Source organism: Calonectris borealis, chromosome 38 (assembly GCF_964195595.1).
Source record: "Calonectris borealis chromosome 38, bCalBor7.hap1.2, whole genome shotgun sequence".
In the NCBI taxonomy this organism is placed as follows: Eukaryota; Metazoa; Chordata; class Aves; order Procellariiformes; family Procellariidae; genus Calonectris; species Calonectris borealis.
The window spans coordinates 38115-58310 of NC_134349.1; the positions used below are offsets into that span (position 1 = coordinate 38115).

Genomic DNA, 20196 nt, shown 5'->3' on the forward strand with positions numbered 1-20196 from the left:
CGGCACCTCCTTGGCTTCAACCATCGCCCCGAGCACCTCGAGCCCCCCGGGGCAGGCAGGACCCCCCCAGCAGGACACAGCCCGCTTCAGCCCCCCTCCACCTTCCTCCTCCTCCTCCTCGCAGCCCTCCCAGGTAGGACCCTGTGACCCCCTCCCCGGCCGCGCAGACGGGGGGGGACGCCGACGACAATGCCGGGACCGGGCGACTCAATTCTCTCCTCCCTCCTTCCCCAGGGCTGCGGGCGGCCGTGCAGCTGGTCGAGTCCGGAGGGGGCCTCCAGACCCCCGGGGGGTCCCTGCGCCTCCTCTGCAAGGCCTCCGGCTTCACCTTCAGCAGCTTCTACATGGAGTGGGTGCGACAGGCGCCCGGGAAGGGGCTCGAGTTCGTTGCATATATTAACAGCGGTGGTGGTTACACAGGCTACGCGCCGGCGGTCAAAGGCCGCTTCACCATCTCCAGGGACAACTCCCAGAGCAGCTCACGCTGCAGATGAACAGCCTCAGGGCGACAACAGGGCCACCTACTACTGCACGAGAGGTTATGGTGGTGGTCCCGACCCCGGCACCGCGCCCCAACGTCCCTCAGTTGTGTCCCAAATTCCCAGCATCTTCCCAAAGCCCCTGCACCCACCATGGACCCTTCCACCCAGCCGGGACCCTTTGCCCCCAGCCTGGACCCTTGTCAGGCCATAAAAGCCAAAAAGATGCCAACAGTTGGGGTAAAAATGGCTCTAAAAGGCAAAACATCCCCAGATTTGGGGTGAAACTGGCCACAAACGGAAAAACACCCCAACGCTTGGGCTGGGTGCGGGGGTCCGGGCTGGGTGCAGGGGTCCGGGCTGGGTGCAGGGGTCCGGGCTCATTTCGAGGGTCCGGGCTCGTTTCGAGGCGATGGCGGAGCTGCCGGAGGTGACGCCGGAGCCCCGGCAGAGGAGGCGCGGGGCGGGTTTTGGGGCAAGAGCTGGAGATTTGGGCACCGCTCGGGGGACGAGGTTCATTGCGAGGATCCAGGCTCGATGCACGAAGTCTGGGCTGGGGGCAAACGGTTGAGGCTGGGGGCGAGGGTCTGGGTTTGGGGTGGGGGTCCGGGCCGGGTGCAAGGTTTTGGGAAGATGCTGGGGATGGGGGGAGCAGCGCAGGGATGTTCTGGCTCGGTGCAAAGAGTCCTGACTCGGTGCGAGGGGCTTCGGGGAGGTGCTGGGACGTGGGGACACAACTGAGGGACGTTGGGGCGCGGTGCCGGGGTCGGGGCCACCATCACCACCAGCAGCTTTCGCGCAGTAGTAGGTGGCCGTGCCGTCGGCCCTGAGGCTGTTCATCTGCAGCGTGAGCTGCTCTGGGAGTTGTCCCTGGAGATGGTGAAGCGGCCTTGCACCGCCGGCGCGTAGGCTGTGTATCTACCACTGCTGGTAATACCCGCGACGAACTCGAGCCCCTTCCCAGGCGCCTGTCGCACCCACTCCATGCCGTAGCTGCTGAAGGTGAAGCCGGAGGCCTTGCAGAGGAGGCGCAGGGACCCCCCGGGGGTCTGCTCGCCCCCTCCGGACTCGACCAGCTGCACGGCCGCCCGCAGCCCTGGGGAAGGAGGGAGGAGAGAATTGAGTCGCCCGGTCCCGGGCTGCGACCTCCCCTGCAAGGGCTCCGGCTTCACCTTCGGCAGCTCCGAAATGCAATGGGCGCGACAGGCGCCCGGGAAGGGGCTCGGGGGGGTCGCGGGTATTACCAGCAGTGGTAGTAGCACATTCTACGCGCCGGCGGTGCAAGGCGGCTTCACCATCTCCAGGGACAACCCCCAGAGCAGCTCACGCTGCAGATGAACAGCCTCAGGGCGACGGCACGGCCACCTACTACTGCGCGAAAGAAGCTGGTGGTGATGGTGGCCCCGACCCCGGCACCGTGCCCCAACGTCCCTCAGTTGCGCCCCGAATTCCCAGCATCTCCCCAAAGCCCCTGCATCCACCACGGACCCTTCCACCCAGCCCGGACCCCTGCACCCAGCTGGGACCCTCTGGACCAAGCGCGAACCCCTGCCCTGATCCCGGACCCCTGCCCTGAGCCCAGACCCTTCCACCCAGCCCGGACCCCAGCACCCAGCCCAGATCCTCGCCCCCACCCTCTGCACCCACGTCAGCCCCTGGCGCCCAGCCGGGACCCCCTGGACCGAGCCCAGAGCCCTTAAACCGAGCCTGGAGCCATGTCCTGAGCTTGCGCTGAGCCCGGACCCAGCCCTGAGCCCGGACCCCAGCCCCTTCCTCTCTCCCCCCACCCCCACTGCTGAACTCTGCCACCCACCCCAGCCCCTTCCCGGGCGCCCGTCCGTGCCGGAGCTGCCGGAGGTGACTCCGGAGCCCTCGGCCAGGAGGCGCGGGGCAGGGATTTGGGGCAAGAGGCGGGGATTTGGGCACCGTGCAGAGGTTGCGGCTGAGGGCAGAGGGTCCGGGCTGGGGGCGAGGGGCTGGGCTGGGTTCAAAGGGTCCCGGCTGGGGGCGAGGGATTTGGGAAGGTGCTGGGAACAGGGCAGGGGTGTTGGGCACGGGACAGGGGTCCGTGCTGGGGGCAAAGGGTCCCGGCTGGGTGCAGGGTCCGGGCTCAGCGCAAGCTCAGGACATGGCTCCAGGCTCGGTTTAAGGGCTCTGGGCTCGGTCCAGGGGGTCCCGGCTGGGCGCCAGGGGCTGACGTGGGTGCAGACGGTGGGGGCGAGGATCTGAGCTGGGTGCTGGGGTCCAGGCTGGGTGGAAGGGTCCATGGTGGGTGCAGGGGCTTTGGGAAGATGCTGGGAATTCGGAGCACAACTGAGGGACGTTGGGGCGCGGTGCCGGGGTCGGGGCCACCATCACCACCAGCTTCTTTCGCGCAGTAGTAGGTGGCCGTGTCGTCGCCCTGAGGCTGTTCATCTGCAGCGTGACCGTGCTCTGGGAGTTGTCCCTGGAGATGGTGAAGCGGCCTTTGACCGCCGGCGCGTAGCCTGTGCCACCATAGCTATCAATACCCGCGACCCACTCAAGCCACTTCCCGGGCGCCTGTCGCATCCATCCCATGCTGTAGCTGCTGAAGGTGAAGCCGGAGGCCTTGCAGGGGAGGCGCAGGGACCCCCCGGGGGTCTGGAGGCCCCCTCCGGACTCGACCGCCCGCAGCCCTGGGGAGGGGGCAGAAGGGGAGACCCCCAGGTCCCCCAGGTCCTGCTCTGGGCTGGCCCCAGCCTCGGGGGAGCAAAGCTGGGGTGGGGGGGGTCTGGGCTCAGGGAGGGTCCGGGCTGGGGGCGAGGGTCCAGGGCTTGGAGCAAACGCTCTGAGCATCGTGTAGGGGTCCCGGCTGGGTGCAGGGGTCCGGGCTCGTTTCGAGGGTCCAGGATCAGGGCAGGGGTCCGGGCTGGATCCAGGGGGTCCGGGCTGGGTGCAGGGGTTAAGGAAGAGGCTGGGATGTTGGGGAGCAGCGCAGGGATGTTCTGGCTCAACGCAAAGACCCCTGGTTCGGTGGGGAGGTTTTCAGGAAGACGCTGGGAATTTGGGGCACAGTTTAGGGATCTTGGGGCGCGTGAGCTGCCCTGGGGGTGTCCCTGGAGATGGTGAAGCGGCCTTTGACCGCCGGTGCGTAGTATGTGTCACTACCATCGTAGCCAATACCCGCGACGTACTCGAGCCCCATCCCGGGCGCCTGTCGCACCCACTCCATGGCGTAGCTGCTGAAGGTGAAGCCGGAGGCCTTGCAGAGGAGGCGCAGGGACCCCCCGGGGGTCTGGAGGCCCCCTCCGGACTCGACCAGCTGCACGGCCGCCCGCAGCCCTGGGGAAGGAGGGAGGAGAGAATTGAGTCGCCCGGTCCCGGCATTGTCGTCGGCGTCCCCCCCCGTCTGCGCGGCCGGGGAGGGGGTCACAGGGTCCTACCTGGGAGGGCTGCGAGGAGGAGGAGGAGGAAGGTGGAGGGGGGCTGAAGCAGGCTGTGTCCTGCTGGGGGGGTCCTGCCTGCCCCGGGGGGCTCGAGGTGCTCGGGGCGATGGTTGAAGCCAAGGAGGTGCCGGGGGGCTGGAGCATCCCTGCCCGGCCCCCAGCCCTGAGCCCGGACCCCGACCCAGCCCCGGACCCAGCCCTGAGCCCGGACCCTGCCCTGAGCCCGGACCCCGGAGGAGGTCGCACCCCGGGACCGGGCGACTCAATTCTCTCCTCCCTCCTTCCCTAGGGCTGCGGGCGGCCGTGCAGCTGGTCAAGTCCGGAGGGGGCCTCCAGACCCCCGGGGGGTCCCTGCGCCTCCTCTGCAAGGCCTCCGGCTTCGACTTCAGCAGCTTCCAAATGGAGTGGGTGCGACAGGCGCCCGGGAAGGGGCTCGAGTGGGTCGCGCTTATTAGCAGCGGTGGTAGCACATACTACGCGCCGGCGGAGCAAGGGCGCTTCACCATCTCCAGGGACGACCCCCAGAGCAGCTCACGCGCCCCAACACCCCTAAATTGTGTCCCAAATTCCCAGCGTCTTCCTGAAAACCTCCCCACCGAACCAGGGGTCTTTGCGTTGAGCCAGAACATCCCTGCGCTGCTCCCCAACATCCCAGCCTCTTCCTTAACCCCTGCACCCAGCCCGGACCCCCTGGATCCAGCCCGGACCCTTGAAACGATCCCAGACCCCTGCACCCAGCCCAGACCCCTGCACCCAGCCCAGACCCCCGCACCCAGCCCAAGCGTTGGGGTGTTTTTCCGTTTGTGGCCAGTTTCACCCCTAATCTGGGGATGTTTTGCCTTTTAGAGCCATTTTTACCTCAAATATTGGCATCTTTTTGGCTTTTATGGCCTGACAAGGGTCCCGGCTGGGGGCGAGGGATTTGGGAAGGTGCTGGGAACAGGGCAGGGGCGTTGGGGCACGGGACAGGGGTCCGGGCTGGGGGCAAAGGGTCCCGGCTGGGTGCAGGGGTCTGGGCTCAGGGCAGGGGCCCAGGATCAGGGCAGGGGTTCGCGCTGGGTCCAGAGGGTCCAGGCTGGGTGCTGGGGTCCGGGCTGGGTGGAAGGGTCCGTGGTGGGTGCAGGGGCTTTGGGAAGATGCTGGGAATTCGGGGCACAACTGAGGGATGTTGGAGCACGGTGCCGTCCCCACCACCATAACCATTTTTCGCGCAGTAGTAGGTGGCCGTGCCGTCGCCCTGAGGCTGTTCATCTGCAGCGTGAGCTGCTCTGGGAGTTGTCCCTGGAGATGGTGAAGCGCCCTTGCACCGCCGGCGCGTAGTATGTGTCACCACCACCGCTGCTAATTTCTGCGACGTACTCGAGCCCCTTCCCGGGCGCCTGTCGCACCCATCCCATGTCGTTGCTGCTGAAGGTGAAGCCGGAGCCCTTGCAGAGGAGGCGCAGGGACCCCCCGGGGGTCTGGAGGCCCCCTCCGGACTCGACCAGCTGCACGGCCGCCCGCAGCCCTGGGGAAGGAGGGAGGAGAGAATTGAGTCGCCCGGTCCCAGTAGCGTCGTCCCCCCCCGTCTGCGCGTCCGGGGAGGGGGTCACAGGGCTGGGTCCTACCTGGGAGGGCTGCGACGACAACGCCTTCAGCAGCTACGGCATGGGATGGATGCGACAGGCGCCCGGGAAGGGGCTCGAGTTCGTCGCACGCATTAGCAACGATGGTAGTAGCACAGACTACGCGCCGGCGGTGCAAGGCCGCTTCACCATCTCCAGGGACACCCCCAGAGCAGCTCACGCTGCAGATGAACAGCCTCAGGGCCGACGACACGGCCACCTACTACTGCGCGAAAGATGGTTATGGTGGTGGCCCCGACCCCAGCACCGCGCCCCAACGTCCCTCAGTTGTGTCCCCACGTCCCAGCACCTCCCCGAAGCCCCTCGCACCGAGCCAGGACTCTTTGCACCGAGCCAGAACATCCCCGCGCTGCTCCCCCCATCCCCAGCATCTTCCCAAAACCTTGCACCCGGCCCGGACCCCCACCCCAAACCCAGACCCTCGCCCCCAGCCTCAACCGTTTGCCCCCAGCCCAGACTTCGCGCATCGAGCCTGGATCCTCGCAATGAACCTCGTCCCCCGAACGGTGCCCAAATCTCCAGCTCTTGCCCCAAAACCCGCCCCGCGCCTCCTCTGCCGGGGCTCCGGCGTCACCTCCGGCAGCTCCGCCATGGCCGGGCTGCGACAGGCGCCTGGGAAGGGGCTGGAGGGGGTGGCGGCTGTCGGGAGCGATGGTGGTGACACCAGGGACGCCCTGGAGGTGCCACCCCCCAGCCCCCTGTGCTGCGCCTGAGGCACTGCAGAGCGCCCAGGTCCTGCCCCGAGCCCGGAACCTGCCCCGAGCCCGGACCCTCAAAATGAGCCCGGACCCCTGCACCCAACCCAGACCCCTGCACCCAGCCCGGACCCCCGCACCCAGCCCAAGCGTTGGGGTGTTTTTCCGTTTGTGGCCAGTTTCACCCCAAATCTGGGGATGTTTTGCCTTTTAGAGCCATTTTTACCCCAACTATTGGCATCTTTTTGGCTTTTATGGCCTGACAAGGGTCCCGGCTGGGGGCAAAGGGTCCCGGCTGGCTACAGGGGTCCCGGCTGGGTACAGGGGTCCCGGCTGGGTGCAGGGGTCCGGGCTGGGTGCAGGGGTCCGGGCTCCGTCCAGGGGGTCTGGGCTCGGAGCAGGATCCGGGATGGCGGCAAGAGCCTGGGCTGGGGGCAGGGGTCTGGGTGAGCGCGAGGGCTTCGGGAAGATGCCGAGGTGCTGGGACCCCCCGCAGGGACGTTGGGGCGCGGTGCCGGGGTCGGGGCCACCACCATAACCATCTTTCGCGCAGTAGTAGGTGGCCGTGCCGTCGCCCTGAGGCTGTTCATCTGCAGCGTGAGCTGCTCTGGGGGTGTCCCTGGAGATGGTGAAGCGGCCTTGCACCGCCGGTGCGTATCTTGTGGTACCACCACCGGGGTAAATACCCGCGACGAACTCGAGCCCCTTCCCGGGCGCCTGTCGCGCCCATTGCATTTCGGAGCTGCCGAAGGTGAAGCCGGAGCCCTTGCAGGGGAGGTCGCACCCCGGGACCGGGCGACTCAATTCTCTCCTCCCTCCTTCCCCAGGGCTGCGGGCGGCCGTGCAGCTGGTCGAGTCCGGAGGGGGCGAGCAGACCCCCGGGGGGTCCCTGCGCCTCCTCTGCAAGGCCTCCGGCTTCACCTTCAGCAGCTACGCCATGGAGTGGGCGCGACAGGCGCCCGGGAAGGGGCTCGAGGTGGTCGCGGGTATTGAGAGCTATGGTGGTGGTGGCACAGACCAGACGTCGTCGGCACCAAGCTCGGATACTTTTTTCTGAGCCTGGTCCCATGCACCCAGCACGGACCCTCTGGACCCAGCCCAAATCCCTGCACCCAGCCCGGACCCCTGCACCGAGCCTGGACCCTTGAAACGAGCCCAGACCCTCGCCCCCAGCCCAGACCCTCCCTGTGCCCAGACTCCCCCCACCCCAGCTTTGCTCCCCCGAGGCTGGGGCCAGCCCAGAGCAGGACCTGGGGGACCTGGGGGTCTCCCCTTCTGCCCCCTCCCCAGGGCTGCGGGCGGTCGAGTCCGGAGGGGGCCTCCAGACCCCCGGGGGGTCCCTGCGCCTCCTCTGCAAGGGCTCCGGCTTCACCTTCGGCAGCACCGGCATGAACTGGGCGCGACAGGCGCCCGGGAAGGGGCTCGGGGGGGTCGCGGGTATTAGGAGCGGTGGTGGTTACACAGAGTACGCGCCGGCGGTCAAAGGCCGCTTCACCATCTCCAGGGACAACTCCCAGAGCAGCTCACGCTGCAGATGAACAGCCTCAGGGCGACGGCACGGCCACCTACTACTGCACGAGAGGTTATGGTGGTGGCCCCCAGCCCGTGCCGGGGCAGGAAAACCGCAGCGAGCGCTGTCCCCGCGGGAGGCGGGAGGCAGCGATGCCTGGCAGCCCCCAGCCCCCTCTGCCGCGCTGGGACGGCTCCGGCCGCTGCATCTGCCTGCCCCGAGCCCGCACCCCCGCACCGCGCCCCAACGTCCCTGCGGGGGGTCCCAGCACCTCGGCATCTTCCCGAAGCCCTCGCGCCCACCCAGACCCCTGCCCCCAGCCCAGGCTCTTGCCGCCATCCCGGATCCTGCCCCGAGCCCAGACCCCCTGGACGGAGCCCGGACCCCTGCACCCAGCCGGGACCCCTGCACCCAGCCAGGACCCCTGCCCCCAGCCGGGACCCTTGTCAGGCCATAAAAGCCAAAAAGATGCCAATAGTTGGGGTAAAAATGGCTCTAAAAGGCAAAACATCCCCAGATTTGGGGTGAAACTGGCCACAAACGGAAAAACACCCCAACGCTTGGGCTGGGTGCGGGGGTCCGGGCTCGTTTCGAGGGTCCGGGCTCGTTTCGAGGGTCCGGGCTCGGGGCAGCACCTGGGCGCTCTGCAGTGCCTCAGGCGCAGCACAGGGGGCTGGGGGGTGGCACCTCCGGGGCGTCCCTGGTGTCACCACCATCGCTCCCGACAGCCGCCACCCCCTCCAGCCCCTGCCCGGGCGCCTGTCGCAGCCCGGCCATGGCGGAGCTGCCGGAGGTGACGCCGGAGCCCCGGCAGAGGAGGCGCGGGGCGGGTTTTGGGGCAAGAGCTGGAGATTTGGGCACCGTTCGGGGGACGAGGTTCATTGCGAGGATCCAGGCTCGATGCGCGAAGTCTGGGCTGGGGGCAAACGGTTGAGGCTGGGGGCGAGGGTCTGGGTTTGGGGTGGGGGTCCGGGCCGGGTGCAAGGTTTTGGGAAGATGCTGGGGATGGGGGGAGCAGCGCGGGGATGTTCTGGCTCGGTGCAAAGAGTCCTGGCTCGGTGCGAGGGGCTTCGGGGAGGTGCTGGGACGTGGGGACACAACTGAGGGACGTTGGGGCGCGGTGCCGGGCTCGGGGCCACCACCATAACCAGCTTTCGCGCAGTAGTAGGTGGCCGTGCCGTCGCCCTGAGGCTGTTCATCTGCAGCGTGAGCTGCTCTGGGAGTTGTCCCTGGAGATGGTGAAGCGGCCTTTGACCGCCGGCGCGTAGTCTGTGCTACCACCGCTGTTAATATATGCAACGAACTCGAGCCCCTTCCCGGGCGCCTGTCGCATCCATCCCATGCCGTAGCTGCTGAAGGCGTTGTCGTCGCAGCCCTCCCAGGTAGGACCCAGCCCTGTGACCCCCTCCCCGGACGCGCAGACGGGGGGGGGACGACGCTGCCGGGACCGGGCGACTCAATTCTCTCCTCCCTCCTTCCCCAGGGCTGCGGGCGGCCGTGCAGCTGGTCGAGTCCGGAGGGGGCCTCCAGACCCCCGGGGGGTCCCTGCGCCTCCTCTGCAAGGCCTCCGGCTTCACCTTCAGCAGCAACGACATGGGATGGGCGCGACAGGCGCCCGGGAAGGGGCTCGAGTACGTCGCAGAAATTAGCAGCGGTGGTGGTGACACAGAGTACGCGCCGGCGGTGGAAGGGCGCTTCACCATCTCCAGGGACAACTCCCAGAGCAGCTCACGCTGCAGATGAACAGCCTCAGGGCGACGGCACGGCCACCTACTACTGCGCGAAAGCTGGTTATGGTGGTGGCCCCGACCCCGGCACCGCGCCCCAACGTCCCTAAATCAGTCCGAATTCCCAGCATCTTCCCAAAGCCCCTGCACCCACCACGGACCCTTCCACCCAGCCCGGACCCCTGCACCCAGCCTGGACCCTCTGGACCCAGCGCGAACCCCTGCCCTGATCCTGGGCCCCTGCCCTGAGCCCAGACCCCTGCACCCAGCCGGGACCCTTTGCCCCCAGCCCGGACCCCTGTCCCGTGCCCCAACGCCCCTGCCCTGTTCCCAGCACCTTCCCAAATCCCTCGCCCCCAGCCGGGACCCTTGTCAGGCCATAAAAGCCAAAAAGATGCCAATATTTGAGGTAAAAATGGCTCTAAAAGGCAAAACATCCCCAGATTAGGGGTGAAACTGGCCACAAACGGAAAAACACCCCAACGCTTGGGCTGGGTGCGGGGGTCTGGGCTGGGTGCAGGGGTCTGGGCTGGGTGCAGGGGTCTGGGGTCGTTTCAAGGGTCCGGGCTGGATCCAGGGGGTCCGGGCTGGGTGCAGGGGTTAAGGAAGAGGCTGGGATGTTGGGGAGCAGCGCAGGGATGTTCTGGCTCAACGCAAAGACCCCTGGTTCGGTGGGGAGGTTTTCAGGAAGACGCTGGGAATTTGGGGCACAATTTAGGGGTGTTGGGGCGCGTGAGCTGCTCTGGGGGTGTCCCTGGAGATGGTGAAGCGCCCTTGCACCGCCGATGCGTACCATGTGCTACCACTAGGGCTGCTAATTTGTGCGACCCACTCGAGCCCCTTCCCGGGCGCCTGTCGCACCCAGTCCATGCCGGTGCTGCTGAAGGTGAAGCCGGAGGCCTTGCAGAGGAGGCGCAGGGACCCCCCGGGGGTCTGGAGGCCCCCTCCGGACTCGACCAGCTGCACGGCCGCCCGCAGCCCTGGGGAAGGAGGGAGGAGAGAATTGAGTCGCCCGGTCCCGGAGTGCGACCTCCTCCGGGGTCCGGGCTCAGCGCTGGGGTCCGGGCTCGGGGCAGGGTCCGGGCTCAGGGCTGGGGTCCGGGCTCAGGGCTGGGGTCCGGGCTCAGGGCTGGGTCCGGGGCTGGGTTGGGGTCTGGAAACAGGGCTGGGGGCCGGGCAGGGATGCTCCAGCCCCCCGGCACCTCCTTGGCTTCAACCATCGCCCCGAGCACCTCGAGCCCCCCGGGGCAGGCAGGACCCCCCCAGCAGGACACAGCCCGCTTCAGCCCCCCTCCACCTTCCTCCTCCTCCTCCTCGCAGCCCTCCCAGGTAGGACCCAGCCCCGTGACCCCCTCCCCGGACGCGCAGACGGGGGCGGGGGACGACGCCGACCCTGCCGGGCGACTCAATTCTCTCCTCCCTCCTTCCCCAGGGCTGCGGGCGGCAGTGCAGCTGGTCGAGTCCGGAGGGGGCCTCCAGACCCCCGGGGGGTCCCTGCGCCTCCTCTGCAAGGCCTCCGGCTTCACCTTCAGCAGCACCAGCATGGAGTGGGTGCGACAGGCGCCCGGGAAGGGGCTCGAGTGGGTCGCGGGTATTGGCTACGATGGTAGTGACACATACTACGCGCCGGCGGTGCAAGGGCGCTTCACCATCTCCAGGGACACCCCCAGAGCAGCTCACGCGCCCCAACACCCCTAAATTGTGTCCCAAATTCCCAGCGTCTTCCTGAAAACCTCCCCACCGAACCAGGGGTCTTTGCGTTGAGCCAGAACATCCCTGCGCTGCTCCCCAACATCCCAGCCTCTTCCTTAACCCCTGCACCCAGCCCGGACCCCCTGGATCCAGCCCGGATCCCTGCCCTGATCCTGGACCCTCGAAATGAGCCCGGACCCTCGAAACGAGCCTGGACCCCCGCACCCAGCCCGGACCCCTGCACCCAGCCGGGACCCTCCCTGTGCCCAGACCCCCCACACCCCAGCTTTGCTCCCCCGAGGCTGGGGCCAGCCCAGAGCAGGACCTGGGGGACCTGGGGGTCTCCCCTTCTGCCCCCTCCCCAAGGGCTGCGGGCGGTCGAGTCCGGAGGGGGCCTCCAGACCCCCGGGGGGTCCCTGCGCCTCCTCTGCAAGGCCTCCGGCTTCACCTTTGGTAGCACCGGCATGAACTGGGTGCGACAGGCGCCCGGGAAGGGGCTCGAGTTCGTCGCGAGTATTACAGTGGTGGTACCACAAGATACGCGCCGGCGGTGCAAGGGCGCTTCACCATCTCCAGGGACAACTCCCAGAGCAGCTCACGCTGCAGATGAACAGCCTCAGGGCGACGGCACGGCCACCTACTACTGCGCGAAAGAAGCTGGTGGTGATGGTGGCCCCGACCCCGGCACCGCGCCCCAACGTCCCTCAGTTGTGCCCCAAATTCCCAGCATCTTCCCAAAGCCCCTGCACCCACCATGGACCTTTCCACCCAGCCCGGACCCCAGCACCCAGCCCAGATCCTCGCCCCCACCGTCTGCACCCACGTCAGCCCCTGGCGCCCAGCCGGGACCCCCTGGACCGAGCCCAGAGCCCTTAAACCGAGCCTGGAGCCATGTCCTGAGCTTGCGCTGAGCCCGGACCCTGCCCCGAGCCCAGACCCTGCACCCAGCCGGGACCCTTTGCCCCCAGCCCGGACCCCTGTCCCGTGCCTCAATGCCCCTGCCCTGTTCCCAGCACCTTCCCAAATCCCTCGCCCCCAGCCGGGACCCTTTGAACCCAGCCCAGCCCCTCACCCCCAGCCCCGACCCTCGAAACGAGCCCGGACCCCTGCACCCAGCCCGGACCCCCGCACCCAGCCCAAGCGTTGGGGTGTTTTTCCGTTTGTGGCCAGTTTCACCCCAAATCTGGGGATGTTTTGCCTTTTAGAGCCATTTTTACCCCAACTATTGGCATCTTTTTGGCTTTTATGGCCTGACAAGGGTCCCGGCTGGGGGCAAAGGGTCCCGGCTGGGTGCAGGGGTCCGGGCTGGGTGCAGGGGTCCGGGCTCGTTTCGAGGGTCCGGGCTCATTTCGAGGGTCCAGGATCGGGGCAGGGGTCCGGGCTGGATCCAGGGGGTCCGGGCTCGGGGCAGGGGTTAAGGAAGAGGCTGGGATGTTGGGGAGCAGCGCAGGGATGTTCTGGCTCAACGCAAAGACCCCTGGTTCGGTGGGGAGGTTTTCAGGAAGACGCTGGGAATTTGGGGCACAATTTAGGGATGTTGGGGCGCGTGAGCTGCTCTGGGGGTGTCCCTGGAGATGGTGAAGCGCCCTTGCACCGCCGGCGCGTAGTCTGTGTCACTACCATCGTAGCTAATGCTCGCGACCCACTCGAGCCCCTTCCCGGGCGCCTGTCGCACCCACTCCATGCTGTAGCTGCTGAAGGTGAAGCCGGAGGCCTTGCAGAGGAGGCGCAGGGACCCCCCGGGGGTCTGGAGGCCCCCTCCGGACTCGACCAGCTGCACGGCCGCCCGCAGCCCTGGGGAAGGAGGGAGGAGAGAATTGAGTCGCCCGGTCCCGGGCTGCGACCTCCCCTGCAAGGGCTCCGGCTTCACCTTCGGCAGCTCCGAAATGCAATGGGCGCGACAGGCGCCCGGGAAGGGGCTCGGGGGGGTCGTGGGTATTAGCAGCAGTGGTAGTAGCACAGCCTACGCGCCGGCGGTGCAAGGGCGCTTCACCATCTCCAGGGACAACTCCCAGAGCAGCTCACGCTGCAGATGAACAGCCTCAGGGCGACGGCACGGCCACCTACTACTGCGCGAAATACGCTGGTAGTGATGGTGGCCCCGACCCCGGCACCGCGCCCCAACGTCCCTCAATTATGCTCCGAATTCCCAGCATCTTCCCAAAGCGCCTGCACCCACCATGGACCCTTCCACCCAGCCCGGACCCCAGCACCCAGCCCAGATCCTCGCCCCCACCGTCTGCACCCACGTCAGCCCCTGGCGCCCAGCCGGGACCCCCTGGACCGAGCCCAGAGCCCTTAAACCGAGCCTGGAGCCATGTCCTGAGCTTGTGCTGAGCCCGGACCCTGCCCCGAGCCCGGACCCTGCACCCAGCCGGGACCCTTTGCCCCCAGCACGGACCCCTGTCCCGTTCCCAACACCGCTGCCCTGTTCCCAGCACCTTCCCAAATCCCTCGCCCCCAGCCGGGACCCTTTGAACCCAGCCCAGCCCCTCGCCCCCAGCCCGGACCCTCTGCCCTCAGCCGCAACCTCTGCACGGTGCCCAAATCCCCGCCTCTTGCCCCAAATCCCTGCCCCGCGCCTCCTGGGCGAGGGCTCCGGAGTCACCTCCGGCAGCTCCGGCACGGACGGGCGCCCGGGAGGGGCTGGGGTGGGTGGCAGAGTTCAGCAGTGGGGGTGGGGGGAGAGAGGAAGGGGCTGGGGTCCGGGCTGGGTGCAGGGTCCGGGCTCAGCGCAAGCTCAGGACATGGCTCCAGGCTCGGTTTAAGGGCTCTGGGCTCGGTCCAGGGGGTCCCGGCTGGGCGCCAGGGGCTGACGTGGGTGCAGATGGTGGGGGCAAGGATCTGGGCTGGGGACAGGGGTCTGGGCTCAGGGCAGGGATCCAGGATCAGGGCGGGGGTTTGTGCTGGGTCCAGAGGGTCCAGGCTGGGTGCTGGGGTCCGGGCTGGGTGGAAGGGTCCGTGGTGGGTGCAGGGGCTTTGGGGAGATGCTGGGAATTCGGGGCACAACTGAGGGACGTTGGGGCGCGGTGCCGGGGTCGGGGCCACCATCACCACCAGCAGCTTTCGCGCAGTAGTAGGTGGCCGTGCCGTCGCCCTGAGGCTGTTCATCTGCAGCGTGAGCTGCTCTGGGAGTTGTCCCTGGAGATGGTGAAGCGGCCTTGCACCGCCAGCGCGTAGTATGTGCTACTACCACTGCTGCTAATACCCGCGACCCCCCCGAGCCCCTTCCCGGGCGCCTGTCGCGCCCATTGCATTTCGGAGCTGCTGAAGGTGAAGCCGGAGCCCTTGCAGGGGAGGTCGCAGCCCGGGACCGGGCGACTCAATTCTCTCCTTCCTCCTTCCCCAGGGCTGCGGGCGGCCGTGCAGCTGGGCGAGTCCGGAGGGGGCGAGCAGACCCCCGGGGGGTCCCTGCGCCTCCTCTGCAAGGCCTCCGGCTTCGACTTCAGCAGCTACGACATGGTTTGGGCGCGACAGGCGCCCGGGAAGGGGCTCGAGTGGGTCGCGGGTATTTACAGCGATGGTAGTGGCACAGGCTACGCGCCGGCGGTGCAAGGGCGCGTCACCATCCCCAGGGACACCCCCAGAGCAGCTCACGCTGCAGATGAACAGCCTCAGGGCGACGGCACGGCCACCTACTACTGCGCCAAAGGTGCTGGTGGTGGGGACGGCACCGACCCGGCACCGTGTCCCCAAATCCCAGCATCTTCCCGAAATCCTCGCAGAAAGAGACCCAGGTCTTGTAGCGAGTCTGGACTCCTGCACCAAGCACAAAACCCCTTTCTTGAGCCCAAATCCGTGGATTTTGGCCCAAATCCCAGCCCGGATCCTCCTCTGCAAGGGTTCTGGCTTTACTTCCAGCGGCTCCGGCATGGTCTCGGTGAGATCGGAACCCGGAATCTTCCCAAAATCTTTGCACCGAGCCCAGAGCCTGCTCTGAACCCAGAAATCCCCACCCTGCATCCCAAAAATCCCAGCATCTTCCCAAAATCCTTGCTCCAAGCATCAGCATCCCTGCCCTGAGCCCGGAAACCTCTGCCCTGCATCCCAAAATCCCATTTTCTTCCCCAAAATCTTGCTCTGAGCCCAGACACCACTGCCCTATATCCCAAAATTTATTATCTTCCCCAAATCCCAGCATCTTCCCAAAATCCTGGCTCCGAGCATCAGCATCCCTGAATCCCAAAATCCCAGCATCTTCCCCCAAAATCCCAGCATCTTCCCAAAATCCTGGCTCCGAGCATCCGCATCCCTGCCTCCTAAAATCCCAGCATCTTCCCCAAAATCCTAGCATCTTCCCAAAATCCTGGCTGCGAGCATCCGCATCCCTGCATCCCAAAATCCCAGCATCTTCCCCCAAAATCCCAGCATCTTCCCAAGCTCCTGGCTCCGAGCATCCGCATCCCTGCATCCCTGCATCCCAAAATCCCAGCATCTTCCCCCAAAATCCCAGCATCTTCCCCCAAAATCCTGGCTCCGAGCATCCGCATCCCTGCATCCCAAAATCCCCAAATCCCAGCATCTTCCCCCAAAATCCCTCTGCCCAGGGCCGGGAACAATCGAATTGCTCATTTCCGAGCTTTCGCCCCCAAAACAATGGCGATGACGTCAGCGGGGGGGGGGGGCGCTGCAGAGCTCGCCCGTCGAGCACCCCAGCCGGAGAAAGGGGGAGGGGCAATTAACTCATTAAGGCCCAAGAAGTGCTTAAATTAAGTCATTAAAGGTGAAGAATTAATGAGGGCCGGGAAGAAATTGCAATTAATAATTCGGTAGCAAAAAGCTATGAGGGCTCTGCAGAGCTGGCAATTAATTAATTAATGTAAATAAGCTATGAGGGCTCTGCAGAGCTGGCAATTAATTAATTAATGTAAATAAGCTATGAGGGCTCTGCAGAGCTGGCAATTAATTAATTAATGTAAATAAGCTATAAGGGCTCTGCAGAGCTGGCAATTAATTAATTAATGTAAATAAGCTATGAGGGCTCTGCAGAGCTGGCAATTAATTAATTAATGTAAATAAGCTATGAGGGCTCTGCAGAGCTGGCAATTAATTAATTAATGTAAATAAGCTATGAGGGCTCTGCAGAGCTGGCAATTAATTAATGTAAATAAGCTATGAGGGCTCTGCAGAGCTGGCAATTAATTAATGTAAATAAGCTATGAGGGCTCTGCAGAGCTGGCAATTAATTAATTCAATGTAAAGGTGATATAAGGGCTCCCTGCAGTGATTGCAATTAATTAACTAATGTAAATAAGATATAAGGGCACCCTGCAGTGATTGCAATTAAATAGTTCAATGTAAATAAGATATAAGGGCTCGCTACAGAGCTTGCAATTAAATAATTCAGTGTAAAGATGATATAAGGGCTCACTGCAGAGATTGCAATTAAATAAATGAGTGTAAATAAAATATAAGGGCTCACCGCAGAGCTTGCAATTAAATAAATCAGTGTAAATAAAATATAAGGGCTCACCGCAGAGCTTGCAATTAAATAATTCAATGTAAAGATGATATAAGGGCTCACTGCAGAGCTTGCAATTAAATAAATCAGTGTAAATAAAATATAAGGGCTCGCTGCAGAGCCTGCAATTAATTAATTCAGTGTAAAGAAGATACAAGGGCTCGCTGCAGAGATTGCGATTGAATAATTCAATGTAAAGATGATATAAGGGCTCCCTGCAGAGATTGCAATTAATTTAGTATAAAGAAGATCTAAGGGCGCACTGCAGAGATTGTGATTAGGTAATTCAATGTAAATAAGATATAAGGGCTCGCGGCAGAGCTTGCAATTAAATAATTCAATGTAAAGATGATATAAGGGCTCGCGGCAGAGCTTGCAATTAAATAATTCAATGTAAAGATGATATAAGGGCTCGCGGCAGAGCTTGCAGTTAAATAATTCAATGTAAAGATGATATAAGGGCCAACGGCAGAGCTTGCAATTAAATAATTCAATGTAAAGATGATATAAGGGCCAACGGCAGAGCTTGCAATTAAATAATTCAATGTAAAGATGATATAAGGGCTCGCTGCAGAGCTTGCAATTAAATAAATCAGTGTAAATAAAATATAAGGGCTCGCTGCAGAGTCTGCAATTAAATAATTCAATGTAAAGATGATATAAGGGCTCACTGCAGAGATTGCGATTAAATAATTCCAATATAAAGACGATATAAGGGCGCACTGCAGAGCTTGCAACTAAATAAATCAGCGTAAATAAAATATAAGGGCTCGCTGCAGAGATTGCAATTAAATAATTCAATGTAAATAAGATATAAGGGCTCGCTGCAGAGCTTGCAATTAATTAATTCCAACATAAAGACGATATAGGGCGCACTGCAGAGATTGCAAGTAAATAACTGAGTATAAAGACGATATAGGGCTCGCTGCAGAGGTTGCAATTAAATAATTCAATGTAAAGATGATATAAGGGCTCACTGCAGAGGTGGCGATTAAATAAATCAGTGTAAATAAAATATAAGGGCTCGCTGCAGAGCTTGCAATTAAATAATTCCAATATGAAGACGATATAAGGGCTCACTGCAGAGGTTGCAATTAATTAATTCAGTGTAAATAAAATATAAGGGCTCGCTGCAGAGCTTGCAATTAACTAATTTGATGTACATCTGTGACGAATTCCCGAGAGACGCTGCCATTAATTAATTCACTGCACACCTGCGATTAATTCCCCAGAGACCCTGCAATCAAATAATTCGGCGTAAACAAGTGATCGGGCTGCCCGGCAGAGCTTGCAATTAAAAACTTCACAACCCCGCCGCTAACGAGCCACCCAGCAGAAGATTTGCAATTAAAACACCCCCCCCCCCAGGTGGGGCAGAGGGCTGGGGGCGGACCCCTCCCATGCAAATCCCCGGCACCCAGCACCTTTAAAACCCCCGGCACCCACCATGGTGGCACATCCCCAGTCTCCCCCACCCTCCTCTTCCTCGCCATGGCTCTCCACTTGGCTTCCATCCTCCTCCTCCTCGCAGCCCTCCCAGGTAGGACCCTGTGACCCCCTCCCCGGGCGCGGAGACGGGGGCGGGGGACGCCGACGATGCCGGGACCGGGCGACTCAATTCTCTCCTCCCTCCTTCCCCAGGGCTGCGGGCGGCCGTGCAGCTGGTCGAGTCCGGAGGGGGCCTCCAGACCCCCGGGGGGTCCCTGCGCCTCCTCTGCAAGGCCTCCGGCTTCACCTTCAGCAGCTACAGCATGGACTGGGTGCGACAGGCGCCAGGGAAGGGGCTCGAGTACGTCGCGGGTATTAGCAGCGGTGGTGGTAGCACATACTACGCGCCGGCGGTCAAAGGCCGCTTCACCATCTCCAGGGACAACTCCCAGAGCACGGTCACGCTGCAGATGAACAGCCTCAGGGCCGACGACACGGCCACCTACTACTGCGCGAAAAGTGCTCACGGTGGCGTCGACCCCGGCGGCGGCCGGTCAAAAAACCCGGGGTTGACTGCACGGGCCCGTGGGAGATGGAGGGCGACGATGCTTGGCAGCTTTCGGCCCTCTTGGTTGCGCTTGAGCGGCTGCAGCTGGTGCATCTCAGCTTTGCAGGGCACCCAAGAGCCTTTGCCAGGCGCCCAAGAGCCTTGCATGGAGCCCAGACCCTTGGTAGGGCACCCAAGACACTTTGCTGGGTGCCCAAGTGCCCTTGCACGGAGGGTGCGACCCTTTGCCGGGCACCCAAGAGCCCTTGCATGGAGCCCAGACCCTTGGTAGGGCACCCAAGAGCCCTTGCATGGAGGCCAGACTCTTTGCAGGGCACCCAAGAGCCTTTGCATGGAGCCCAGAGCCTTTGTAGGGTGCCCAAGCACCCTTGCATGGAGCCCAGACCCTTTGTAGGGCACCCAAGACCCTTTGCCGGGCTCCCAAGAGCCCTTGCATGGAGCCCAGACCCTTTGCCGGGCACCCAAGACCCTTTGCCGGGCACCCAAGAGCCCTTGCATGGAGCCCAGACCCTTTGCAGGGCACCCAAGTGACCTTTGCATGGTGGGCGAGACCCTTTGTGTGGAGCCTGGACCCTTTGCCGGGCGCCCAAGAGCCCTTGCATGGAGCCCGGACCCTTTGCAGGGCACCCAAGACCCTTTGCAGGGCGCCCAAGAGTCCTTGCATGGGGCCCAGAGCCTTTGCAGGGCACCCAAGACCCTTTGCCGGGCACCCAAGAGCCCTTGCATGGAGCCCAGACCCTTTGCTGGGCACCCAAGAGCCCTTGCATGGAGCCCAGACCCTTTGCTGGGCACCCAAGAGCCCTTGCATGGAGCCCAGACCCTTTGCTGGGCACCCAAGAGCCCTTGCATGGAGCCCAGAGCCTTTGCAGGGCACCCAAGTGACCTTTGCATGGTGCGCGAGACCCTTTGTGTGGAGCCTGGACCCTTTGCAGGGCGCCCAAGAGCCCTTGCATGGAGCCCAGAGCCTTTGCAGGGCACCCAAGACCCTTTGCCAGGCACCCAAGCGCCCTTGCATGGAGCCCAGAGCCTTTGTAGGGCACCCAAGGCCCTTTGCAAGGCGCCCAAGCGCCCTTGCATGGAGCCCAGACCCTTTGCCGGGCACCCAAGCACCCTTGCATGGAGCCCAGACCCTTTGCAGGGCACCCAAGTGACCTTTGCATGGTGGGCGAGACCCTTTGTGTGGAGCCTGGACCCTTTGCAAGGTGCCCAAGTGCCCTTGCATGGAGCCCAGACCCTTTGCCGGGCGCCCAAGAATCCTTGCATGGAGCCCAGAGCCTTTGCCGGGCACCCAAGACCCTTTGCCGGGCACCCAGGAGCCCTTGCATGGAGCCCAGAGCCTTTGCCGGGCACCCAAGACCCTTTGCCGGGCACCCAAGAGCCCTTGCATGGAGCCCAGACCCTTTGCCGGGTGCCCAAGACCCTTTGCCGGGCACCCAAGAGCCCTTGCGTGGAGCCCAGACCCTTTGTAGGGCACCCAAGAGCCTTTGCATGGAGCCCAGAGCCTTTGTAGGGCACCCAAGAGCCCTTGCATGGAGCCCAGAGCCTTTGTAGGGCACCCAAGACCCTTTGCCGGGCACCCAGGAGCCCTTGCATGGAGCCCAGAC

General features: G+C 63.7%; 1 gene segment (V, D, J or C); it reads left to right on the top strand.

The window, feature by feature from the left end:
- Positions 1–18060: 18060 nt before the first annotated feature.
- The window catches only part of LOC142074571 (immunoglobulin heavy variable 3-23-like), a 33902-nt gene continuing 31766 nt past the window's right edge, over positions 18061–20196 (top strand). The window contains 2 exon segments of the V gene segment in view: positions 18061–18136; positions 18238–18577. Of these exon segments, the coding sequence occupies positions 18088–18136; positions 18238–18577 (389 nt within the window).